Genomic DNA, 27,331 nt, shown 5'->3' with positions numbered 1-27,331 from the left:
TGAGGTGGCCTAGTACGCAGAGAGCCAACCGCGTGCCGCAACAGCGCGAGCCGGGTGCCGGAATGCGTGCGGAACAGTCTATTGTCTCGTCTCTCGTGCCGTCGTGCGTGGCCAGCTTTGGTGGAGAGGGACCAAAACAGGTGGGGTCGGGTCCACATGTCAGCCTCCAACGAGGGATGCTGCGGCAGTATCCTCGATCTGGGGATTAAGCTTGAGCGTGATTTTAACCACGCGGTACTACTACTCGTCCGTGTGTTGGACTTTGTTGCCTTGACTAGAGACGAAGCGCTATATATGTCGACGTCCGTCCTGAGTCCTGCCCTATGTTTTAGTAAGATGAGTATTCTTCGAGCTCGCATGTGGTTTCTGGTCTTGGTAACGCGAGGGGTGTTGGGTTCACATCTGGGGGGTCGTCGTGGGTGACCCCCCTGAATTTGGCAGCTGGATGCGCAGTGTTGACCGCGGATGCTCAACTCGTCCACGACAAAGCTTCGATCAAAGGATTATATAAAAAACTCCGGTTGTCAGTCAAAAACACCGTGTCCGGGGTCTGGTGTGTCCGTGTGTGACACCACAACGAGACTCCATTCAAATCTTTGCTTCGTCTCGGTCTCGCTCTCGCTCTCGCAAGGCTGATCTGATCTCTTCTACTAGCTCGGAGGAACGGTAAGGACTGGAGTATTTTCGTGAAGAATTAAACGCAAATACATTTCGAATGGGAATTGACGTGTTGCTCAGCTGGACCAGGCTCTCCTGATACCACGTGTTGGCCTATCGCGCAATCTTGTGTTCCCTGAATTTTCTGTACTGACAAGGTCCTTTTCTCCTGATAGTGAAACACCTTTTTTTCCCAAGGAAAGTGCTTTTCGCTCGTTTTTTCAACGTGTTATTTTCTTCAATTGCATACTACAGTGTCAGCCAACAGTGATCATTGTCCAGAATTGGATATGATTTACGAAGCCTTCATCTCATTACTCATAACAGGGTTTTGTTGAAACGAGGCAAATAAAACTTTACTCCATTTACGATTCTCACGGAGGAAAACATCATCGGTTCCATATTTCCGTTAAAAAATAAAACCAGATGTCCATGTATCATTTCTCTTGTGAGTTCCAGCACATGCACTCTCAATTATTACAGAGGCCCATCGTAATAATGACGCGAAAACGGCAGCACAACTGAGCAAACACTCGGCCACAAACCATCGTCTTTGTCCCTGGTACTAGCACCACCGTCAGCTTTGTTCCATCATGGTGAAGCCTAGGCTCGTTTGTCCAACACCTCGTTAGCGATTCTTCATTTTTTGGTCTTGATTGGTGCTCCTTTTTTCCAGTATATACAGGGACCACACATATCTCTAGATCAGTAGTTCGATCAATATAATCTAAATTTGATATAGCAAAAGTATATTAGAAATAGAACACTTGAAATTTCGAATGATTATTTTTGATGTAGAACTAACGTCACATTGGTTATATCATCGACATAGGGGTATGCGTAGGCCTTGTATACCGGAAAAGAAGACGTACTAGTGTATTTTGTGGGCGGAAATCTAGGGATTAGGTGGATTATGTATTCACCTAATATTTTCAAATCTCTTTCCAACCGAAAACACTAGAACGAGGACTGCTTTTAATTGCTACAAAAATGAGATGTATTATAAAAATGGCTGTGCGCATCAATTGATGCAGAGGCCGGGGATCGCTTCCCTTTTTCGAAAAAAATGAGATGTATTATGAAAGAAATCTAGAAATTATCCCGTGTAATCCATGGCTGCCAAACGGCTCATTTGGCACTTCAAGTGTTTCTGTATTTTGAATGGAAAGTATTATGCAAACATTAAACAAATATTAGTGTCAAACAATGTCCCGTGTAATCCATGGCTCCCAAACAACGTGTATACTGAAATTCATTACACAATATAAATTGGCATGATATACTGGAAATTCATTACACAATGAGTTTAGTGAACAAGTCCACACGACGAGAGCCGCGAAAACCATGGACACAAAAATACTACTCCCTCCATTTCACAATACAACGTGTATAGATTTTTTTTTCATTTGTTACACAATACACCTCATTTTTATCCGGCCAATAACTACTCGCACCCATTTATTATTAACCCAATACGAGTGACCAGTCATTAAAAAATGAGAACTGTCTTGGTCAAGTGCACAAATTTATATGGGATATATTTTGGTACGGAGGGAGTAGCAGTAGTGTGCATGGCTATCTTCATTTGCAGGATTTGTATACGCGTTTTAGAGAAAGCTTGCCGGGTCGCGAAATCTCAATGAGATCAATTCATCGCTCACCACCTTCCTATTAATGTAAAACGGAGATAAGAAGTTAGGGAGGCAAGAGAGATGTGTTGAGTATTTGAATGGTTCCAGATTGACAGTACGGATTGATTTGTCAGTCCATGTGTACGGACATGACTAATCAGCCAAAACATAAGTGATTGGTCAGGTCATTGTGGACGGAGGAGAGCGGTTAGCCAATAAATTGAGGATAGATTCATTGTACCGAAGCAAGCCTCATCTTCATTTGCCTGCGTGAACAATGCGATGGACGATCGGATGGGCTGCCGTGGCAGCAACCTGAAGTTCAGTCGTGTGAGTTGGCCATGTACGCTAAACCACCCAAGCAGGGTACTAATGAATGACGAATCCACTGGACCAAGTTGCTTAGTTGGCTCTCCCCCCACTGACTTTGCGTTAATTGGTGTCATTTGTTTACGATCTAGTATCGCCTGACTTTACCTGGCTAGCATGCTCAAAAAAGAAGATCTTGGTATAGTAGCTGCACTTTTTGAGCTTTTATTTTCTCTTTGAAACTTTTTGAGTCTTTATTTTCTTTGGCTCCACCTTCCTTCATCCAATAGGACAACATTTAAATTATTTTGAACAAAAGGTAAGAGTATAATGATTAATCAGTATTTATCTTGAAGAGTCTAAATGTATATGTATTTTAAGAAAACTTACGCGGACTACGTTTAGGACGACAAAACTGAACCGGCCCCTCTCATTCCTCGTCATTAGTGACCATAACCATCGGGCCACTTGGATAAAGCTAGGCCGAGGTGGAGTTGAGTGCTGTTTTAGAATACAATCGGTTGAACCGACAACTCACTCGGGAAAAACAGAAAACAAAGCGTCGAGTGGGCTGTCAAAAATCAACAGCCCGTCTCCACAAAAATTGCACACACCTGACGCCCAAAATTGAGGCACTAACAAACCTAAAAAAATAAAACATACTCAAACCTCTTTTCAGTTACTGACTGGAATATGAGTTAGTTTTTTGAAAATATAACTATAATGTCTCGTGTCTTTGTAAATTATTCTGATATTTGAGTTCTTTCTATCTTGTATTACCAAAACCAACGTGCATGATAACACACGTCATCTACCAAGATTTGAATGAAAGCTAATTTTTTGCAAGCCAATGTTTCACTGTCAACTCTAGTTCATTCTGTCAAAGTTGACCAACACATGGACAAACCAAATCTTAACAAATATTTTGGCAACCAAATCTCTGACAATTCAATTGTGGGCTCAAACAAACGCCCCCTGGATCTTTTCTTTACTTTATGCTCGTATGTGTGTACGGAAAGAGTTCTTTCTTGCTGATGCAAAAGGCTCGGGAGACGTTCTCTTCGATCTACTCCAACCGTTTGGCCGTGCAAAAGACAGGGAGAACATCTCCGTGAGGTTGAATGAATAGGCCCAGCGGTCTGATGCGCCGAAAGAATTCGCCCGCTTCAATTGGATCATGCATGTTTCCGAATCACCTGCGCGGTTGTGCGCTAACAAAAAAAATTTAACTAGAGCGTCGAGTTCCTCGTGCTGAATTCCTAGTCGCTAGCTACTCGATCGCGTGTGATGGACGAAATTAAAAGCTACGGGGTCTTGCTTTTCGGCAGAATGTTGCGAGACTCGCACGAGTGGATCTGTCGTGCACGTACGGTCTCGAACTCGAAGGCACGTGTTCGTGGACGATGTTACATGTGCGCAACGCTTGGCCCGCGACCGAGAGATACATATCCGGCCGCTGGAATGGGGAGATGGGCACACCCCCAAAAGCTCTCACATGCTGGTTGATTCGGCGATGATGCACACGTATCACTAACCGGCCGCTCAACCACCACGTGCGATCTGTTTAGACAATGAGAGTTGGCGTAATCGAAGCAAAAAAACTAGTACTGCAAGGATAACTATAAGCTAGTACTAGCAGAGTTCGCGTCATTGTAATAGAAAAACACGCTTCCCGACCGCGCTTGTCCTCCGCACCAACACCAACACCAACACGAGGAGGTGGTGGAGGAAGCAGCAAGGCGCCTCATAAATTGGCTCGCTACAACACCGAGCGGCTAGCCTCTTTGCGACGGCCCAACGCAAGCGCCTCCTCCTGTAAACAAGCAACAGAGATCACTGTAAGCCAAATCCTTGGGGCGGTGAACTAACACGACAGCTTTTATATCATCACGCAACCCCTCCACAAAACGGGAATGGAAAAAAAATTCGGGTCCCAGGAAGCATGGTGCGCCTTGAGAGCATGCATAGTTTCGGAACACTTCTCAGTGTACTCAGCTACCGAACCCAATTGTTTCAAGTGAAAAAACTGTCGAAACACTTGTTGATACTCCTCTTGCCCAAATTGTTCACAAACTTAAAAGCAAAAGTCCTCCCAATTCATTTTATCAAAATGAAAAGAACATTGATCAAGCCAAAGAGCAGCCACACCAGAGAAGTAAATTGTGGTTCTATCGATCCAGGAGTCTGGATGCATCCCGTGAACCCTAAAATAGGCCTCACGCCATTGCCACGTCCGGAAGCTTGCCCTCAAATGGTGAAAAATCCAAACGAAGATGGGGAGTATGATGCAAATGAAATTGCCGATTCCCCCAACCCGAATCATCACCAGGGGCTCTAAACTCTCTAACAACTGTCTTCTCTGCTTTCTTGTGAGCATACAGCAATTTTCTGCATTTAAAAGGCAATTCTTCTGCACACAAGCACAACTAAGAAACTGATTAAGAGTTAGTATCCTAATAAGCCGAAGCAACAACAAAATTACAGTAATAAGTAACAAGGCTTAGTCTAGAGATTTTAGTTAGCAACCATTGATTAATCCCCGGCAACGGCGCCAACTGATCAAACTGTAGTTTTAGCAATAATTTAAATGAAGTTCTCCACAGGAATTAATGCAATGATTCCTTTCCAAATCTCAAGCTAAACTCACAAATATTCAGGGTTTTGACTGAAAATTAAACAACAAAGTAGAACTAATAATTTTGGTATTTCTGTTGACTGTAGCAAATCTGGCAAAAGCTTAACTGAACTTTCTGAAGAACAGACAGAACTAACAACTTAACTGAAGAAAAACGACACTAGCAGAACAGATCTACCAGAGACAGAGTTCAGGTTTTTAGCAAGCAAGGGGTTTTGGAAAAGGGTAGATGAACTTGTAGAAGAACTAGAGAAGATTGACCCCAAGGGTTTGGACAAGGATAGAGTTTTAGATCAGGAAGAAGAGCAATCACAGTCAGATCATGTCACCACTAGACCAAACACAAGGACAACTAATTAAAGGTAAACAATTTAATACAACATAAACTTCACAGGATAACATTTAACAGAGCAAACACAACAATTATATTAAGCTTCTGCCAACAGAATTAAGTCGCAGACAAGATTCAGCAGTAGGTTACATAATTTCAGCAGGAACAACAAGAACATTTGAAGAACTAAAGATAGAGAAGAATAGGATCAGAGTTTACAGAATTTCTTGCAGCAGAAGAGAAATTGATACAAGGAAGATGATGATCCAGCCTAACAATAGTAAAAAACACATCCTTCATCCTTTCTTTTTTGAGGTGCTGGCAACATATTCACAATATCTGACCAAGAAACACATCCTTCATTGAAGCTCTTCCAAAGATTAAAAATCGATTCAATAACCCTCTCTTTTTTGAGGTGTTTTCTTTGGCGGCCTGGAACATTTGGAAGACTAGAAAGAAGTTTGTTTTTTAGAAAGAGCCTGCCACTTTCCAGGGTTGGCTAGTTAAGTTCACTTCTGATTTATCTTTGCTTGGCTACAGGGTGCCTCAATCCCTTTCACATTCTCTTACTAGCTTGTTAAATCTTTTCTGATTAGCAGGGGAATGCCCCTGTTTGCACATTTGTAAATATGTAAATATTTTATTTAATAATATATATATATGTGTGTGTGTGTGTGTGTGTGTGTGTGTGTGTATAAAACAGTAGGAGCCTCTCCTACAACACTAAAGATTTCGGTGTAGATGCTTCCAAATCACCCAAAACAGCCTTGGATCTGGCAGCTTCCTCTCTTCTTCCCCTTTCTTCTCCATAATTCTTGATCTCAACCACTCCCTCTCCCTTAGCTTGTGTGTGTGACGCAGGGAAGCCTCTGCCTTTTATGCTCTCTTCTCTCCTCTCTTCCTAAGCTGTGAATATCATCTTTTGAATTGTGCACCCATCCCCTTCATTTAGCAAACTTGACACCAAAGAAGATCCCTTTTCTAGTCAGCTGTTAGCTTGATCGTCCCTTCTCCTTTTCCCTTTCTTTGCTTTTGCTTTTCTCCTCCATGCTTCTTTGCACCTTTTTCTTCATGATGTAGTAGGAAGAAGAATTTTGGTGCCTTTTCGCACCTTTTCTGCAAAAAGACATGCAGTGCTGTAAAATGACAGTTTTGGCCCTTTTTGATAGAATTAATTCAAATTCAAGCATGATCAGTACCAAATGTGTTTGAAAATAGTTTTAAAATGGGCACCGATCAGTGTCGTACCACCGTTGAGCTGCGGATCCCTGCGCCTTCGCCCCGCGGATTGATGAGGAGGGTGTCCACCTGGGTACGAAGGTCGCCGAGTTGCCGATGTAGATCCTCCATGTCGACCTCGACTTGTGGCCACCACTGGCCGGCGACCTCCATCACAGTATCACGAAGGGTCATCGACTCCGCCACGAGACGCTCTTTCCCCGCCACCTGCGTCCCTTGGCCAGCGACGAGTTCCTTCACCGCCGAAGCCAGATCCGCGATCGCCGCCTCCCGCGACATGAGTAATTTTGCCTGCTTGGTGTAGTAGCTTGGTCTCTCCAGGATCGGTTGCTCTGATACCACTATGTTATGTGCCTACTAAGGATTTGATCGAATTGGAGTAAGGATGGAGCCTGAATTTGGGGATTTCTGTCTAGTTCCTTAGGAGTCTTATAGGTTTTGGAAATAAGGTGTCACGGATGATAGATCATAAAGCTCAACCCTCTCCTACTGCTCTCGATGCCTTAAGAAGCTACGGACTCAGCAAGCCCAGTTGGTAGAATCGTAGCACGTATTGGGCTTCCGTGAGCGACGAGGCCCAAGATGTGGCCCTGTAGTGGTTGTCGTGTCAAAAGTCCTCCCTTTCTATTCTTCTACTACGGAGTAACATGTTCTAAAGTTTGTACAATTTATTTGATAGTCCAAACGAACTCAGAAGTTGATGAAATTTTGAGGGTAGGTCTAGAATGGTGTTTTACACCTACATAAAAGTTTCGAAATTTTTGGATCTAGTTTGAATTTTTGAGAAACACAGAGATTCAAATCAGGTTTAAAATAAAAGCGTGTAGTAAAATAATTCCGATTGACCTGAAATTTTTAATTTGCTCATCTTACATATATGTGATTTTGTACAAAAAGTTTCAGGAGTTGGGAATGGTTATTTTACTGAGGTTTGAAAAATGGTAATACAATAGTGGTCGCGAAAGTTTTAAATCGATACAACAATTATTAATACATGAGATGATGACATGATACACATGCTTAACCTTAATTGTCCATAGTAAAATTTTAGTATTATTTATTATTCTTAATTTAATTTTTGGGTCATTACTATATGGCCTGATGACATAAATTGTTGTAAAGTACAGTGAGCGAATCTGTCGAATTACATTTAACTCCTGTACTATATTTCTCAAACTTCACTTCAGTAGGATCGATCTGAACTCTTAGCAGAAAATTCACCAACTTCTCCAGAAGTAATGTTAGATGTACTAGGGACTGGTTTGGAAGATAACAACGAATGGTTACACTCCTCAATTTAGAAACCATCCATTTTCCGGAGTTCATCGTTTTGACAACAATCATAGGTTCGCAACCAACTCAAATGTAATCTCTATGGTTACCAAAAATATGCTACATTTTGTACGTGGACACGTAGGACGGTAGGAGTACGTGTTAAATAGGCACCATATCAAGAGTTGTTTGCTAGCGTGTTTTGAAGACATGCCTCGCTTGTGATCAGTGGTATACTGGCGTGATCGACTTTGTGAGTGAACTGTGGGTCTATCGTGCGCCTCGAAGAAAATTGCGCTTTCAATATTTATCTTACCAGATAACGGTATTGTAGGCGGTCTTAAAAAAAATCTAAACAAATATGATCTTATAGCCTCTTGGATATCCCTCTCCCCCCGCATCGCTCCCAGCCCCAGGGGCTGCTCGGGCGGGCAAACCCTAGCGCCGCCAACTATTTCCCCCACGTCTCGTCCTCCCCTCGCTGCCGCCGGAGTAGGCCGGCAGGCAAAGCCCCCATAGGCGGACGGCGGCGGCGGCGGACGGCGGGGGGGCATTTCTTCTCAGACGGCTCGGAGTTGCAGGGCGCGCGGGAGTTTCTCCTCGGGTGAAGTGAAGGTGACTGCCGGCGGCGGCTCCGGGGTGTGGCGGCGACCTCCTGTGCGGGTCTGATGTGCTCGGATTGTTGGAGGCGGCCTGCGTGGGCTTGAGTTGCAGTGGCCGGCGAGGTTGGCGGGGGTCGGCAGCGCTGGCATAGGCGCGGGCTGGAGTGGGCCGACGATCACTACAAGAGAAATAGCCCGTAGAGACATTATTTTTTGTTCGTAGAGACACTATAATTGTGTCTACATTACTTTAGACACACTTGGTACAATGCCACAAAACTGCCACTACGGTCAGTGTCGCTATGTGTGATGAGACACTAATAAACCATCTCTATTGTTTTAGACATTGCATACAGACACTATACTATCTCTACGTTCAATACGACATTTCGTAAAGACTATACCGTCTCTACGTTCAATACGACATTTCGTAAAGACTATACCGTCTCTACGTTCAATACAACATTTCGTAAAGACATTGCATTGTGTCTCTATACTTTTTAGACATTTCATAGAGACACTATTTTGTTTCTACATTCAATGCGACATTTTGTAAAGACATTAAATTGTGTCTCTATACTCATGTTCTAGAAAATATACATTGAATAAATCATGTTGAAATCAATCCTCGAACTCAAGACCTTAAGGAAAACTACATACTCACCTAACCATCTCAACCTGATACCAATTCTTGCTTATACTTCTAATGAAATTATTACGAGTAGTCTGTTACATGTCTCAAACTTGCTAAGAGTGTCTCTACACGACATAAAATATGTCTCAAATAGTGTCTCTAACCATACCGTAAGGTCATTTCATCAAGTATCTCAAAACCATGTCTCTACACGAGTCTTGTGACAATCTGTTAAATGCCTCAAAAAATGTCTCTACACCATAATGTCTCAACTAGTGTCTCTATATTTAAGACATTATCCATAGCGCCTCATAGACTGCCTCTACATGAAGCTCTGTCTCAAAATTGTCTCTGGGTAGAGACAAAGAGTATATTGCCTCAATGAAAATATCTCTACAAGACATATGTGTTGTAGAGATGGCTTGGTCTTGGCTGGAGCCTGCGATAGCAACGTCCGTGGGCGTCCACCTCCTTGGAGGCATCGTTGATTTGGCCTGGTCCTACCTTCTCCTCGCTAGCCGAGCTCCGAGGGAATCCTAGATCCATTTTTGGTGGCGCTAGCTGCGTCACTTCCCTCCTTGGAGGCATCGCTTGTGGAGGAGGCATTGACCATGGGACCTGCGGTTTGTGGGCGCCTGGCTGTGTGGAGTTCGTTGGCGTCTCTTGTGGCAACGACGACGGTCAAGTGGAGTTTGGACTGCGGCGATGGTTCTTGGTAGTCGGTCCTTCCGACGTGTTTGATGGCTCTCCAAGGTTTGTTTTGCTTCGTCGCTGAGAAGTCAGAGTCGCCAGCTCAGAGGAGTGATGCGTGATGACGATGACTTGGTGATGGGTGGTCAGAATCTGCGGGATTCCTATTCGGCGCAAGCATTGCATATCGTCCCTTCTTTGCTCGGCATCAGAATCGGCGCCACTTGGTCGTTGGCATGAGTGGCCGACTGTTTGGCATGGGCTGACGCGAGCTTGCGAGCGTGCGGAGGCAGTGACCCGTTCTTGGGCGTTGGTGGGGATGTCAGAGTCGCCAGCTCAGGAGTAGTGTTTGTGTGATGACGATGACTTCTGCGAGCAATCTCGACGGGCATCTTCTCGGCTGCGTGAGTGGAGTGAGTGTGGGTGGCCAGGTCGGCCAGTGTGTTTCTTGGTGCGGTCATGCTCCATGATGGCGCCATGGACGTTTGTTACGGTTTTTACCCGATTTTACGTGAATAACTTTATTCTTCTTAATTAATAAATAGATCAAGTTCTTCGGGTTCCAACAAAAAAAATCTAGACGAAAGGCACATCATTTATCACATGCCAAGCTTTGTTTGGTGCCGATATGCTGTACAGCTACTGTTAGCGGGGAGTGGCGGGGCCGACCATGCCCACGCGGCAGGTCGTGGACCTCTACTGCGCCATTGTGCATGGGGTCGACGAATCTCACAAACGTAGAGCAGGATCTAAACGCGAAAGAAATTCTAAAACAATAAAAAGGAAAGGATGATAGGATCATTCGAAAGATAAAAAGGCAAAATCACGTGCAGGGACCGCCCATGGCCAGAGATGAGCGGTGTCGATAACTGGACATTGGTCCAACTAAATAAAAGGAGAAATTCATGGAGGAGAAGCTCCATAATACGAACCAAGCAAGGGAAAGGAGTGACTGTAAAAATTAAAGGAGCTTCGGCAAGGCTATGGAGCTCTAGGACACGCGCCAGAATGCCCGTGGAAAGCGACCTGGATTGATGGGGATAGCGCCGCATGCCGCATAAAGATGTTTCCGTTCTTTCGACCTCCAATGATCCATGTGAATCCCGTGAGCCGATCGTATTGGAGGAGTCTGGGACAAAAGAATCCGAAAGAATAAAGTCAGCGTGTTGCAGCACGTACGTAAAAAGTCTTTTTGAAGGTTCTGGACTTCAAGATGTAGTAGTCGTATACACGCACGAGTGTATTAGCTGGTCAGTAAAACATGGACGGTGTATCGTTTGACAACAATTACTGTAGATCCTCCCGGGCTCCCCAAACCACACCTGCTTGCTCACACAGTCAGGCAGTCACACTGTCTGCAGCTCGTCTCTCGGTGTACCGTTTCTCTCACAGGCCGGCAGCATTTTCGTGCGTGCTGTACCAGCAACAACAAACCAGCTCATGCTTTTCTTATATGGTCCAAATGAGATGGGCCAAGTACGGTCGGGCTTGAATTTTTCTCGTATGGACATGCGGCGTCGATCTTTTCTTTGAACAGACGATAACACGGAACGCGGCCCATCATCTTGCACAGCAGATTGGGCCGACGACCGAGCGTCTCAGCACAAGAGTTGCATCAGGAATCTTGTTTGTACGGCCGAGGGCCTCAGCCCAAGTAGTTGCATCGGGTTGCGCCTCAGCCCAAGTAATTGCATGACGTAAAATTCATTTGTTTGTCTGGACACACTGTAGTTTTTTTTTCCGGGTGAAAATCACAGGGGACGGACCGGAACCCTACCAAACGCCCGTGCTATTGACACTCTGTAGTTGTTTTGTGTTTTCTATTTTATAGGAATTCCATATGAATATCCTCAGCACAAAATCTTGTGTACTGTGCTTTAATTCTTACGAGATTCAACATGCATAATAATGAGTTCCTACTCTCTTTTTTTGTTTCTGCATTTTCAGAATCCCGTTGACAAAATAGGCAGCCATAATTTGCTAGAACGCTAAACAAGTCTAAACATCTGGTACAAGGCAAGTCAGATGGTGCCTAATACTCCGTTTCGTATGGGCATTGGACAAGGAGTACCCAACTAAAATTTTTAGGGTGGTCCAACGGTAAAAATATTCATACAAATTTATTTATTTTGATGTTTTGTATTTTTTTATCTATGTTATATAGAGGATAGGAAAATCTCAGGGTCGTCCATGGACTACCCGGCCACGCTCCTAGCTATGCCATTGGTTTTGTTGTAATAAAATAAAATTCTTATATGGAACGGGCCATAATTTTATGTGGCGACGACCAAATCAACAAACTCCAAGGATCAATCAATTTGCCAACAAGGTATAGTCATGTCAACTAGGCGCCGGTCAAAGAATTCAACAAGTCAAGCCTCTCATACCATGGTCAAAGGAAGAGGAGCTTGAGTAAGGGCCGAGAAAGGTGTAGGAACGAGACTTTTGGTGCATGGTGGACCATGAACCAACCCATACTTTCCCCACTTAGTGCACATAAAAGCTATGGACGAAGAAGCACTTTTTATCGCTTTGCCCTCACTTTTCTCTCTCCCTCAAGGGTAACCATGGTCTTTTGTCATGTACCCCTAGGTTATAAATGCCCCCATGGGGCATGTATCATTCACTCTCAACTTGAATAAGATCAAGGGGAGAGGGCTAGAGCAACCTAAAGGGCCTGCTCTCGAGTGCTTGGGTCGAGCCTAATCTCGACGCGACCTCGAGGACGCACCTTAAGAAGCCTAGTTTCGAGATTTTGGGTCGTCTAGTACGGCCTCGACTCGAAGTAGAGGGATCGGGTTAGAGTCTTGAGGGTATCCTAACCTTGCTACTTGGGAAGACAAGTTCGGCCCAAATCCGAGGCGGCCCCGAAAGATCTCTCCCTATAGGTGACTTGAGTAGACGAGCTCGGCCCACGCACTTGGTTAACAACCCCCTCGAAGCCTCTCCTAACATAGGACTAAGTCGTACCCGCAGGGTCGACCGAATCTATTCAAAAAAATATTGATGTGTCAACTTGTCCAAGTGTACGGCGATCTTCGCTATAAGAGCATCTCCACCTGCATGAGAAAAAGTGGAGGAGAAAAACTCGTTTTTGGGAGTGAGAAAACACAGGTTTTTCTCCTTCACAGTTTTTCTCTCCACCGGCATGAGAAAAACCAGCTGCCTATATTCCATCTTACACAGGGGCAACCTGTCTGTGCCTATCTTATCTTTTCCCCTCGGCTTCCTTTGAACATCCCCGGCGAAGCTAGAGCTGACCACCGGCGAGTCCTCCCCCGCCCGACTTGATGCCAGAGGCAGACGGGGACACATCTGGCAAGTCCCTCCGTGTCCGGGCGACGGGCTCCGGTGGCGCGGCCATGGCAGGCCCGGCCAGTGGCCTTCTTCATGTTGCAGGGGCGGTGGTGCAGGGAGTCGCCGGCCGCGACGATGGAGGGAGTCGGGGGCAGCGTGGACGTCGGGAAGATGGGGCGACAGATCCAGGGAGATAGCCCCGCGGCGGCCGAGCTGATGCGGGCGGGGCGGGGCCGCGAAGGGGCGGGCAACCTCCGGGCCGGGATGGGGGATGGAGTTGGGGCCGACGGTGACCCTCTAGGCGGCGGTGGGGACTTCTGGGCAGCGGCGCAGCGAGGATTTGGCGGCGGCGGGAGGAAGTTGGCGGCAGTTGGGAGTGAACACGGAGGAGGAATTTTTTTTCTACTCCAGGTGTTGCCTCCCTATTTGGAGGGGGGATGAGAGAGGTTTTTCCTCCCTCCCAAAAAATTTACTGATTGTAAAGTGTTTTAGGAGAGCTAGTGGAGTTGTTTGGAGGAGAGAGAAAACAGGTATTTGGTTTTGGGAGCCAGTTTTCTCCTGTTGGTGGAGATGCTCTAAGGCCGGCGTACACGTCCTGCATACTATTCATGCACTTGTGCCATCGAGCATTGCCACCCCTTACTCTTGTTGTTTTCTAGAACAACAACAGGTTTAGATAAAAAAATGGAGGATCTTTTTTTTAGAAAGACGCTCCCCGCCCTTGACGTAGCTTATCTGATTTGGGAGGAGATTCAGAGCAGATCCCAAACGTGCTCCACTGATCTGTAAGATCTTTTACTCCTCCCTCTCGGAACCCCTTACTTCTGTCTATCTTATCGAAATGACGGAATTGGCTATCTTTTCCCTACAAAAAATAGGCAGGCAAGAAGGGTGGAAAAGCCTAAACCAACCCATTTTTCCAATAATTTACGATCTTACTCATGTTCTTTAATCTTCCCTTTTTTTAGATGGTACTTCAGATATCCATGATGAAGTATTGGGGACTATCAGTCTTGGTCCTTGCATCTAAAAAAATGAATGGTCCATATTACAAGACGTCTTTAGCTAGATCTAACTGAAGTTTGCAAATTCGTGGGTGACCGCGCACCAGGAAAAAGTGCTCGGACTTGACGCTCGTAAACAACTAGACCATGAAGACGACAAGTTGATCCAACGAAGTTAGTTGGCACCGGCAAGGCGGCAATTCGCACCGGTACGTACGTCCTTCAACTCCCCCATGAAACCTGACCATTACCATGACCGACTGCGAAACCAACCCGCCTGCATAAATAGGCTCCGGCACATCTACGCTGCTAATTGGTCCCAACATCCAGGACTGCAGTTTGCTACTCTTTCCCGATCTAAATTTTTGTTAAAATATTAAGAATAAATACATTCATATTTGAACAAATTTGAGTCAAGAATTTAAGATCAGAGGGAGTACTAAATCTGAGACACTTATTTATGAATCGGAAGGAGTAACTCGTACTCTACGTCTGAGCTAGCGCGGACTACACGCTGTGGTGTCAATCCGATCTTAGACCATCCATGAAGAACTGCAAATATTTTTCATCCATTTTTAAATTTCAGGCGTTTACAAATATTTCTATAAACTATCGGATAATAAGGCATGGATGCTGTCATGCTCTTTTATGGAGTATGGACTCTCTCTCCAACCTCTTTTACGTTTGATGCCTACTCTGTTTTTAAGAATCTCATATTTTACTGTTGACTCTTGTGTTCCTGTCAAATTCTCATGTTTATTGGATTCGTGTGCCTCCATCTCTCTATTGGCGTAGCCATAGTGTAATACTTCATAGAGTCAGTTATACTCGTGACTCATTTTTTCATGTTTTTGGCCTTGGCTTGCTCGTCACCTCAGAGATGTGCGTAACAATAATGGGTTAATTTGATATATATACCACTGCAATTTTGGCGATTTCGAGAAATACAACTGTAAATTTATCCATTGAAAAATGCACTGCAGCATCATTCGACCCATTGAAGTGACATTTTCCGAAGAATCTACAGATATGCAATGGCATTTTTCAAAAGATGAAAAGTGCAGTACCATTTTTCAAAATCGCCAATATCGCAGTGGCATGTATCGAATTAACCCCAACAATAATTGGTCCTCACATTTTCAGGTGGATGACTCATGCGGCTTTTCAAAATTCTTAGGGTTTCCAACCTATGCAAACTTGCAGTTTTACAAGTTCAACATCATATATATATAGAAATGTCAAGATATCAAAGATGGATCTAAAAACATTGAATTCGAAGCTTGACGAAGCTTTAGGGTTTTATTGGGGTCATATTGTTGTTTCTGTTGTTCTGTTCTATTGTACTTCCTTTAATGAATTGATATGGCTATATCGTTGTTTAAAAATTATCTTTATTAAATCACAACTTCGAAAAAACTTATTTCAATCCGAATATATTCTGACAAATAGCAATTGGATACTATTTATTGCTATTCCATCCACATTTAGTTTGCCTGTTAGATTGTTCAGATCAAGATCCATGCATACCGTTGGCAGATAATTATTGATAGCTGCCTCCATAATTGTGCCATACCGGCACACGAATGTACCTCTAGTTAGGTTGGCAATTTAATTTAATCCAGACCCATATTGTTGGCAGTCGTTATCAAGATATGATGCCGTACGTGAGATTTTTTTTTTTGATATTGATGCCGTAGGTGAGAATTAAACTACCTCTGTCGGGATCTTAATCGTAGACTTGCGTCCAGAAATTTTATCATATCGGTTAGTGGACAAAAGTAAGGGATTGAACATTTCTCAGTCAACATTTACAGTCTGTTGATGAAGATTTTGTCATCCTTCCGTTATCTGCATGAATCTTAATGATTAGGTTGGATAGTTATCAATATCGACTTAGAAATAATTTTTTCTTTGGTCACCCGAGAAATAGCAAATCCGTAAAAATAAATCCAAAAATAAACTGCTAAATGAAATGGATTTTTTTATCCTAGGCTCCTAGCCATTCACTGAAGCTGCAGGATGACAGAGTTCAGCAATCAGCATGAAGCTAGGTTTGAACTCGTTCAAGATGCTTTGGGGCCTGAAGAGGGCTTTCCGAAAAATAAAAGTGCAGTGTCCGCAGTCTACCGAACTCCTGAAATGCCTTGCTCAAAACTGATGCGCTTTATTTGGTCTTACATTACAATTAGGAGAGAATTCCATATTTGCCATTCAAATTTTGCCCATATGTTCAAATGCCACTCAAAATTTTCTTGTTCCAAATTTACCACTCAAATTTTGTACAGGTTACAAATATGCCACTACCGTTAGTTGACCGTTAAGTAAGAGATAAAAGGACAATTTCGCCCCTTGGTAATATGTTGATTTGCTTTACAACAAAATACTTATTTCAGAGAACTTATAATTTCAGATTTTTAAGATGTCAGTAACACACTATATTGGAGTAAATTTCAACAAAGATTGAAAATGAATAGTAGTGATTTTGGCATAAAAAGTTGAAATGAGTGATAATGATTACTGTTTCCTCATGGTGCCACGTCATCTTCTCTTCCCGATACAATTTTTTTAGAACTTTCGCTACAGTCGCACGCACGTCCTGTGTCCGCTCTCCTACGCCATGGGCTTTTCAGCTGCAATATGGGCCATTCAACATTTCGGTCAACCTGTGGGCCCTCAGCAACTCCATGATTGGCACATGATTGCCCTGAGATTTACTAGACCATATGGCTGGCTAATTACTGCAGATTGGTTTCTCGAGTGATTCATCAATCATGACCCCACTGCAAATGTGGACCCAAGGGTATTTTGGTCAATATGAAAAAATTGATAATTGTTCATTTCTTACTTAATGGTCAACTAACGGTAGTGACATATTTGTACCCTATGCAAAATTTCAGTGAAAAATTTGAAACAAGGAAATTCTGAGTGGCATTTGAACATATGGGCAAAATTTGAGTGGGAAATATGGAATTCTCTCTACAAATAGAGGCTATCCCATCTGATGCAGTTAGCTTCGAAAGGACTGAATCATTGCCCTCGACACATTTTGCCGTCATGATCTATTCAAGGCGAATCAATGAATACACATGTATTACAAACAACAAAATAGAGTCGTGCGCTTTTAGCAGTTATAAGAGTTTTCAGAAATAGTATGTGCGCTCTTATGTTCTGCATCATGATTTTTATGGAGTTCTTGTTTTGCTATCGTATGTTCCTCGTGAGTTACGCCATGAAATTTTTCTGGACAAATTAGGCGGCACCAACCACATAACGAAAATACACTAGAAAAGCGCATTCAAAATAAATCCTAGCTTAGTTTATAGATTCTAGAAAACAGAACACAAGACTTGATTGAATACAAGTGGCATTGCTTTTACACTTGTATACATTTGTATGCAATAAAAGGCCAAAGATTTCATGGGTAGTAACAAATATACAGAATATCTGATATTTGATATGTCAAGCAATATGTCGTGAGAGAGTTGTATTTTAAATAGAGTTATACACATGTATTTGATATTTTCTAAGCCGAGCTGTTTACTTAATTAGTTGGGAAAAATCAATTAACATCCATGGGTAAAAAAAAAATATGAGTAATGTGCACCTTATTTTTTAGGATTTGATCGATCATTTGCCCCACTTTTATTTTGCACTTTGATCAGTTGATCCATTTTGTCTCACTTACAAGTGGCCCCATACCCCACATGTAAGTGACAGGTAGTGATTTTCTCTTTGCATTTTGAAGGAAATCGCCCAAGTCATTTTTTGCCATTGACAATACCATATCTGATCGAACATGCTTAATCAGGAAAGAGACAGGTAAGACCCAACGAAAAACTGGAATACCAATTTATTAGTGTTGATTCTCTCTAGTCATTGCATGTTAGGGCATCCGCAAAGGCTGACTCTTAACCGACTCTTATTTAAAATTTGCTTGTGTTAAGAAAAAAGAAATGAGAGAGAGAAGAGAACTGACTCTTCATGAAGAGTCAGACTCTTAAGGAAAGACTCGCCGACTAAGAGTTAGCTAAGAGTCGATCTTTTAACCATTGTGCAATATCGCATTTAATGCTAACAAATCATCTAGAGTCAGTTTAAAAACACAAACAATTGCACGTGTTATTTTACCATTGACTCTAGATTACGTGAAGAGTCAGTACTGACTCTATGGTAGAGTCAATACTGACTCTCCATGTCATCTAGAGTGAACGGCGTGCAATGGCTTGTGTCTTTAATTTCGGCTGATCTCTGACGCTTTCTACCCTAGAAGATTTAGGGAAGGTAGAGGGTTTCAGTTTACACCCCGGACACTTCTCGTATGCAAACGCCGATACTTACCCAAAATGTGCCTGGGCGAGTGAAAGACAAACTTCTCGCAAAATTTATATCCCATGACCCGAGTGGTGTATCGGTGTTACACGTATACTGGCATTATTGGCCTCCACAGCGTTAAGGCATTGGAATATTAATTCTTCATTAATGCTGTAAACCTCCCAGGAACACACATACAACTACTGCTCCGAGCAAGGGCAAGTGAGATAACCTGGCAACCCCTTATAAATAGCGGGCCAGCCGTCCTCCATCCCGGACTCGCAGATCAGCCACATCAATCAGCCTTGTGCCAGCCGCGAAACGCACAGCACAGACAAGGCGCGATCCGGTCCCAAAATGGCAGCAGCGGCAGTGCCACAGGTGCACATCGAGTCCGTGCAGACGGGGCTGCCGACGCGCGTGGTGGAGCCCGACAGGACGCGGCTGATCGCCGTGGCCGCGCCGCCGCTCCCGGAGGCGGCGCTGCAGCGGCGCTTCCGGGCCGTGCTCTACTACCGCGGCGGCGAGCAGAAGGCGGAGTGGGAGGAAGGCGTGTGGGTGAAGGAGTCGCTGGGCGAGGTGCTGTGCTTCTACCCGGAGATGGCGGGCCGGCTCCGGCGCCGGGGCGATGGGTCCTGGGAGGTGAAGCTCAACGACGCCGGCGTGCGGTTCCAGCAGGCCACCGTGGAGGCCACCATGGAGGACTTCCTGGCGGACAAGGACCGGGTGCGCAAGGAGTCCGCGCTGGCGCCATGGATCGACGTCACCGCCGAGGACCCGGACATGTGCTCGCTCCTCTTCATGCAGGTATGCTTTGGGCATCGACTTACCAGGCCAGTGTATTAACGCCCGCCGATTGCATGAGTTTTACTTTCGTTGACCGTTCAATCGTGACTAGCGGTTGGGAGCTAACCAGTCAAGTCCAGTGATGCTCGGGCTACCCGTCTGACAGAAAAACATGTTCATCTGTAGCCTTCGTCATCAAACAAACGTCAAGTTATCAGTTTCAGGTGCTCGCTTTATTCTATTTTGGGCAAGAAAAGTTGATTTGCACTTTGCAGTTGCCCGTAGTTAACCGGCTTGCTCTTGCACAAGATTGCTGCAGCCCTAGTAAAGAAACCCAGCCCTTTTTCTAAAATAAAATAAAACTCGAGGATCAAGTCTTCCACAAAAATTGGAATCAGTTTACTAAACGGTCAAATGGTTGGACTATTCTATTTCCCGCATCACTTGCCTGCTGGAACCGTAGATGAAGTAGCGGATCATGCAGGTTAGCAGGTAGTAAGGTGTACGCATTTATTATATGGCCGAAATAAACAACCACCTACCAAGTTAAATGCATTGCCAGCCACAGCAGAGTCACCAGCTGCGGCCCGGCTCCATGTGCAGGCCGCGAACGGGAACTCGTGTAAACTCCTGCGTGCCTAGTGGTACTCAATGAATGACCAATCCCAACAGCCTGACACGTTAAATGGAATTCAATGCAGTACTACGTACAGTTGAGTAGAGATGAGTTCATGTTTAATGCTGCACAAGCAAAAGAAAGAAGCACGAATTCTGATGCATGCACTCGTCTGCTCTGCAGCTGAACCGGTTCCAGGACGGGGGATACGCGGTGGGGGTGAGCTGCACGACGCTGCTGGCGGACCCGCTGGCGCTGGCGCGGTTCCTGCTGGCGTGGGCGCGCACGCACGCCGAGATGAAGGAGCAGAACAAGGCCGCGATCAGGCCCATGATGCAGTACATGGCCTACTTCCAGCGCCCGGAGATCTGCTGCAAGCGCATCCGCTCCTACCCCATCGACTCCGCCGCTTCCGCCGAAGACAACGGCCTCCACGCCCACACCGCGCTCTTCAGGACCACCAACGCCGCCACCGCCGCCTCGCCCGAATCCCGCCGCGCGCTCGCCAGGGCGTGCATCGCGCGGGCCAGCGAGGAGCTCGGCGGCGCCGGCGCCGGCATCAGGGCGCCGCCGCGGTTCTCGCTCGTCGTCGCCCCCGAGGACTCCGCCCGCGGCGGGACGACCATCGAGACGGTCACCGCGGATGCCGGCGGTGGACACGCCGCGCTGGAAGCCGCGCAGTGGAGCGACCTGGGGCTGGAGGAGCTCACGCTCAGGGACGCCAAGCCCGTGCAGGTGTCGTGCAGAATCGTGACGCGTGGGGACGAAGGGCTCGTCGTCGTGATGCCGGATGGCGATGGTTTCCTCGTCTCCGCGACCATCCCCATGTAGACCGACCAAAACAGAGAGAGATCTTGCGTCAGGCAGTGTTGTGCTTTTCCTTTTGCAGGGAACTCAAATAATTAAGCAAAATGTGTTCGCCATATATTCATATTGATTTCCACGTACGAAAATATATATTAATAAAAGTAAATTTGTTGTTTTTAGGTCGCACAAAAAAAATGCTTGATTTGTGTTGATCATACTGCAGGTTATGATGTTTACTGTGCAACTCCATTGCATACTTACTACCTCCGTCCAATAATTGAAGGCGTATTAGTTTTTCTTTGGTCAATGCTTTGACCACAAATTACTCTATTAATAGGATATTTGCTTATGGTTATGATTTTGATCGCATTAGTCACATATTAATGAAGTAATTTGTGATCAAAAGCTTAGTCAACCGAACCCTAATATGTTCCATATTGTGTACTCCCTCCATTTCAAATTAATTGACGTGGATTTGTATAAGTATCTATACTCGTCAGTTGACATAGCGAGCAGGATGGCACAGGTCCGGGCCGTTGGCTTCCATGGTGAGATCGTGCCTGAATCGCAGTGCACGATCGTTCAAGTTAATCACGACATTGTCCAGCAAGAAGCAACAGTCAGGGAGCTGCAAAGTGCACTGAAATTAACAGAGAGACAACCGATACGGAGAAACCGGAAATTGCTGAACAGAAACTTGAGAAGCATAATTTAGGAGGCATAGGGGCTGCAGCCATTGGCTCCGTACTTGGTCTATTCTTTTAAGCCTATGGATCACCAGCTGGTTTTGATGGCGTGCAGCAGTTTGGAGCAAGTGGTCAGAGATTTTTTTACCCACTATGGGTGGCGGTCTAGTTTACGGACCCATTTAGAGTTTTTATTTTTCTTTCGTTGTAATAATTGAGTTTTGTTCCGTACTCGTGTGGCTGTGTGTGCTTCGGCGCAGAGGACCGGGGTGTGATACTCTTTGGTTGTATCGCTCGATATAACTTTGAGATCAATAAAAACTTCCATTTTCGAAGAAAAAAAAGGGAGCTGCAGCCGTGGTGAAGGAAATGGCGTTGGAGAGGAGATAAGCACGGCGGCATTGATGAGCGGAGAGGCCGTGCAGTGCAGCGGTGGCGACGAACACAAACCTGGTGCGTGTTTGGCTTACTGGGCTTTTCCGTTGGGTCTAATCTCTGGATCAGATCTAAACCAACTGATATATGGTAAAAAAGTCTAAATTGACCAAATCAAACCGATGGTTTACTACTCCGTTTCTCCCACAACAGTAAAAGGTATCGTAAAAAACCTCTTAGAAAAAAAATAAAAGACATGTCTGGAGAATAGTGGTTCTGTGAAATAGTTAGTGTCAATTGTGATTATGTGAAACACTACTTACAAAATGTGTGGTTTGATGAAACGGAAATACTCTAAAAAAATTGTTTTACAAACGGCGGTTTCGTGTGGCCGTTACTCTAACAAACTAGCCACTAATTCGTACTCGCAGTGCCTCTTTGTATACACAAGCACATGCTTCTCCATTTCAACGTTTCTCCTATGGATCAGTCGCCTTCTGCCCTCAACATTTTTTTAGACAAATCCTGCAGCACTTCAAGCTCTTCAACACCGAAACTAGAAACATTTGCCGTGGATTGTAACCGAGTAATTCTTGTATGACTGTCATGTGGGCCTGTAACCGTGACACGGTCTCTTTGAGTAAATGATGCACCCGCATAGGTGTATTCTGGGAACATTGTGTGCATCAATTAAAAAACCTAGCAACATCTTCGACCACCATCATATGCCATGAATTTCCTACCTCCCTGTATTTTCAGTAATGTTGTGTGCATCAATATATTAACAAAGAGATAGTGAGTACTCACTTTGTTTTCGGAAGAAAAAAACAGTTTCAGCGTCCATTTTTCTCAAAAGTTCAATCGGTATGTTCATTCGCAAAGCCCAGCAATCCAAGGCTTTACGAAATATGGAGGCTCATTCGGCATCGCTAATTCGCCATCCAGCGAAGACAGTCCACTCTCCAACAGCAGTCTGCACCTGCCCACCTGCTTGATGGAATGATATGGAAAACCAGTCAATCAACGAGGGAAGCAAACGACGAGGGATTATATTAAATCCAAGAAAAGGTACACGCTGGTATTAAATTAATTGGTTTGTTCAACCGTTCAACCTACATTTGCCACCTCGCAATGTCTTCTTGTACTTTTGTTGACCTATTTCTGCGAGTGAATGCGTTTTTTAATTCTTCTTCTTCCAAACTGTGCACATTTTTCCTACAAATAGATTAGTGTTTCCATTAGTATTGTCTATTTTACATTCCTACGATGTTTGGTTAAGCCAATCCTCCGTGTCGTTCTGTTTAGATGACTATGCTAAAAGGGGAACAATGAAATTCAAGTGCTGCTTTTGCATGTAAAATATTGGACTAGCTAGTAGCCTGTACCGTGACATACATTAGCAGGTTATAATATGGATGCCCCAATTGTTTCCACACACTTGTAGAAAAGTATGGCTATATTGCTTTCTTCACATCATACTGAACTATTTGTTGTGATCAACTAAGCGGCTAAGCGTCATTGGTACCTGTAACCTATGGCACTAGTGATTGTTGAAGGAATCAGGGAACGGCAGAAGATGAGAGTTGGTGACGAGCACAACTAAACCCAACTGCACCCGAACAAACCAAACCAAAACCTGCTAGTCAGTAGAGTACTGTACTACCTGCACCGCTTCACTGACTTCCTTTCTTTTGAACAACGAGCTAGCTTCTTCACCGACTCACCGAGCCTATATAGGCAGTAACCATGCACGGACCATCAATCACTACCTGCAATCCTTTGCATTCGCATTCAACAGCCAAGTCTCCTGATTGAAATTCCCCGAGCAAGTCATCCGCGAGGAGTCGGTGTTCCTTGCCTTGCTATTACCACCATGGCAGGACATGGACTTTTGGCTGCAGGTCTGGTACTCCTCGCCGTCATGGCGCCGGCGTTCGCCGTGGACCACACCGTCGGCGACTCGTCGGGATGGGCCAGCGGCGTCGACTACACCACCTGGGCAAGCGACAAAACCTTCAAAGTCGGTGACACGCTTGGTAGGTGCAGTACCGGTGCTTTCCAGTTCTTACTGAAAATCATGTAGCATCAGCATTTTATGAAACTGTACCAACAGCGTGTCTTCACGATGCGCCGTTTTGTTGGATTGCTGGGCCGCAAAATGGTCCATGTAGTACGTGTCAGCGGCGCTGGCGGCCCATAACTTGATTTATTGTGCCTTGGTGACAATGGTGAGGCTGACCAAAGTGAGGTCCTTTGTGCTGTGCGCGTACAGTGTTCCAGTACGGCGCGTCGCACAACGTGGCGGAGGTTGGGTCGGCGGACTACAGCGCGTGCTCGGCCAGCAACTCCATCCAGTCCTTCAGCGACCAGGACACCAAGATCACGCTCACCAAGCCCGGCACCCGCTACTTCATCTGCGGCGTCACCGGCCACTGCGCCGGCGGCATGAAGCTCGCCGTCAAGGTCTCCCCCGCGGCCACAGCCACCACCCCCGCGCCCGCCGCGACGCCCGCCGCGCCGTCGGACACGCCCTCGACTACCACCCCAGCGACGACGACCCCAGCGACGACGACCCCAGCGGCTACGACGCCAGCGACGGCGACCTCGACCAAATCGGCGGACAGCGTCGGCGGGGCCAGCGGCGTCGACGCCCGCTTCGCGATGGGCCCGCTTGTTGGGGCCGTGGGCCTTATGGGCCTCGCCCTGATGGGCTAGGCGAGAGGCAGTGCTGCTTTCACGTTCTTATCAGCCTGTTTAGTTCGACTGTTGTTCGGGTCACGCTGCCTCTGTGTGTGCGCCGTGGCTCTTCATTGCTTGGGGCCGTTCCGCGCTCCCCGGTTGCCTGTTGTATGTTCTGTAGAGATCCATCGTGTTTCTCCTACCACTGTGATATAGACCCTCGTTGTTTATGACGTTTTCTTCCGAAATCGCTGTCTCGTTCGTGCGCCGCGCATGCCGCGCTACCTGTAAAAAAGAGAGGAAAACACTGTGAGACACTACAACATCGTGATCGTGGGCTCGTGGCTAAACCTCCTACACGATCAGGGCCGGGACATTGTTTTTAAAGGCCCAGAGCAAAATAGAGAAGACGGCACACGAAACTTTGGATCTAGATGTATCGACCATACAAACCACGTCACATGGGCCACAATTTGTGTTGGTTCCTGAACCCTGCACATTATTATAGCCCAGGCCTGGCTCGGCATACTGCGGCCTTTCCAGGGCATGCTGGCGTGGAGATCCCCGACGCCTGAACTGATGCGGGGAGAGTGGCCTGCTGCAATGCAAGAGCAGGCTGCTCCCTCTCGCCATGTCTTTTTTTTAAAGGAAAAGATATATATTAAAATCAACCAACCCTTACAGAATCATCTTTAAAGTAAAAAAAAATTACACGCAAATTTTTGTAGGCAAACGTCGTTGTTTTCCTGCTGCACTCGCCGGTGGCGCGCCTTGAGCGAAGCTCGATGCTGCTTCTGGACCTTCGAACCACGTCAGAGCCAGGGAACCGTTGTTGACGTAGCAGCCGGAAAAGTCGCCGGTCAGAACCAGAAGACGCCAGGGACAGTGATCTGAAAAATAGACCACCGTTCCGGAAAAAACGATGAAGAGGGTTGGATGACCATCTCAGATCCGGCCACGATGAGGTCTCGCAGTGTGAGTGCGTGCGTGTGAACGTGTCTGACACCGTGTGAGGAGAATGAAACGAGTTTTAGAGTTCGTTTTTAGTTTTTGGGTAAAGTGCCTGCTCCGATCTTCAATTGATTGGAACGCTTAAAGAGACGGTTGAATGAAAAAAAAAACTTAACAAAAAACAGAGATAAGTCATGTGTGTTTCGTATGGTCTCTTTAAACTTTAAAACCGTTCAAAAGACCAACTCAACTCCTTACTCTCCTGCGGTGGTCTTTACCAGTTTTGATGCGGGTGTGTGTCGTGACAGAGATGAGTAGCACCGCTGGAAAACTCAACTTTTACGAATAGACATCGATTTGGTTTCCATCCCTATTTAACAGGATAAAAAGCAACGCGTGACATGCACCGAACACATCAGGCATTCGGCATGTTCATCCATCAACCGAGGAGGAGAGATCGAGCAAACGGCATTCCTCCTTGCAGCTCCGTTGTGCTGCATTCTTATTTGGCCCGGCCCGGCTCTTGCTTTGGCCCACACGCAGGCCGCAGCATGATTGAGTACTGGACAATTGATGGCCATACCCATGGCCCTTCCAACCACACCCTGTTCCCTCTTTATGTGCAAAGACAGAGCCAGAAACGAGGCAGAAAACACCTTTCCACTCCACAAGATGAAAATGAACGCACACGAGCATCGATTGTTCTTGTAGAAATGAAACGACCTCTAAAATCTCTAATTGCTGCTGCAGACCGAGCAATAAAAAAGAAGAAGAAGTAAGCAATGCCGTGGCAGCGTGGTGTGGTACTGCTGGCACCAAAATGTTGAAATGCCTGCGTGCTTCTCTGCAGTGAGCTCTGAACAGTTCCTCCAAATCTCCAATGGACGCCCATGCGTGATGTCTACTCATCCGAGCTGGGAGCGTGTCTCCTAAGCGACGGTGTGGCCGCCGCTGTACTTGAAAGAGAGAGAGAGAGTGAGTGAGAGATCCATCACTGTACAAGCATCGAAATACGCTTCTCTGGCGTTTCCATCGCTTTTAGCTGGTGAGTTTGGGGTCCATGCATGCATTAGTGATAGGACTGACTTACCTTAGCTATGGCACGTAAATTAAAAAAAAATAAAACATGTTGTACAACGATTATTTCTTATTATTATATCTTAAAATTAATTCTTAGATGAATAAAATTAACTAAATAAATGCTAAGAAAAGGCAAAATCTAGTACAATGGAAAATTTGTATTATCTTTGCCGTATCATTCTTCTGAAGAGATCATCTCTTAATTAAGAGAAGCCTTGTGCTTTTTTTTAATTTATCTTTCTTTCACATCAGATTTTATCCTACGTGGCATCGCTAAGAGAAGACTGACGTCACCCCATTATACACGCCCTCAGCTGATGATCATGCATTGCATGCCGACCCCACCATTAATTTTCTCTCTGTCCATCCATCTGAAAACTTTCCTTTTCAGCTGCACTCGATCACAAATCATTTGCGATGATAAACCCTGCTGACCCCGCCGCCCGGCACCTACCGTGTGTACGTGCATATGTTGCCCTGCCTCTCCGGGCCTTTCTCCAAAGGCATGTCCCCGTACATGCATGTCGCTGCTCCGCGCTGTGATCGGCACAGGAGCTTGATTGGGGTTGGTGACAGGTGCATTTCTAGTCGGATCACGGCGACGCTCGATCTCCGTGCTTTGTTCCCCTCTCCAGTTGTTCTATCTACGTTGCGTTATTGTACTGGAGAACACACATGATACTACGTATACACAGCGATGCCAAACATGTACCAGATCTAGATGGCTTTCAATGCAATG

General features: G+C 45.5%; 2 protein-coding genes across 2 annotated transcripts; both read left to right on the top strand.

Moving 5' to 3' along the window:
• Positions 1-18,869: 18,869 nt before the first annotated feature.
• LOC100841639 (tryptamine hydroxycinnamoyltransferase 1) lies at positions 18,870-21,000 on the top strand. The gene is made up of 2 exons (XM_003569954.4): positions 18,870-19,419; positions 20,198-21,000. Exons 1-2 carry the CDS (start codon positions 18,970-18,972, stop codon positions 20,843-20,845), a joined length of 1,098 nt encoding a protein of 365 aa, XP_003570002.1. The 5' UTR covers positions 18,870-18,969; the 3' UTR covers positions 20,846-21,000.
• Positions 21,001-23,630: 2,630 nt separating this feature from the next.
• Positions 23,631-24,809, top strand: LOC100842239 (mavicyanin). Its single transcript, XM_003569956.4, has 2 exons — positions 23,631-23,918; positions 24,155-24,809. The coding sequence occupies exons 1-2, from the start codon at positions 23,756-23,758 to the stop codon at positions 24,595-24,597; spliced, it is 606 nt and encodes a 201-aa protein (XP_003570004.1). The 5' UTR covers positions 23,631-23,755; the 3' UTR covers positions 24,598-24,809.
• The last annotated feature ends 2,522 nt before the right edge of the window (positions 24,810-27,331 follow it).

The sequence above is a fragment of the Brachypodium distachyon genome, chromosome 3 (assembly GCF_000005505.3).
Source record: "Brachypodium distachyon strain Bd21 chromosome 3, Brachypodium_distachyon_v3.0, whole genome shotgun sequence".
In the NCBI taxonomy this organism is placed as follows: domain Eukaryota; kingdom Viridiplantae; phylum Streptophyta; class Magnoliopsida; order Poales; family Poaceae; genus Brachypodium; species Brachypodium distachyon.
Note: the sequence above shows the minus strand (reverse complement) of the source record. Positions and strands in the feature narration are given on the sequence as shown.

Excerpts from the sequence above, each read along its gene's own strand:
- LOC100841639 (XM_003569954.4), top strand. The coding sequence starts at position 18,970 with ATGGCAGCAGCGGCAGTGCCACAGGTGCACATCGAGTCCGTGCAGACG. Across the intron at positions 19,420-20,197 it reads GCTCGCTCCTCTTCATGCAG|CTGAACCGGTTCCAGGACGG; the intron begins GTATGCTTTGGG and ends TCTGCTCTGCAG.
- LOC100842239 (XM_003569956.4), top strand. The coding sequence starts at position 23,756 with ATGGCAGGACATGGACTTTTGGCTGCAGGTCTGGTACTCCTCGCCGTC. Across the intron at positions 23,919-24,154 it reads CAAAGTCGGTGACACGCTTG|TGTTCCAGTACGGCGCGTCG; the intron begins GTAGGTGCAGTA and ends GTGCGCGTACAG.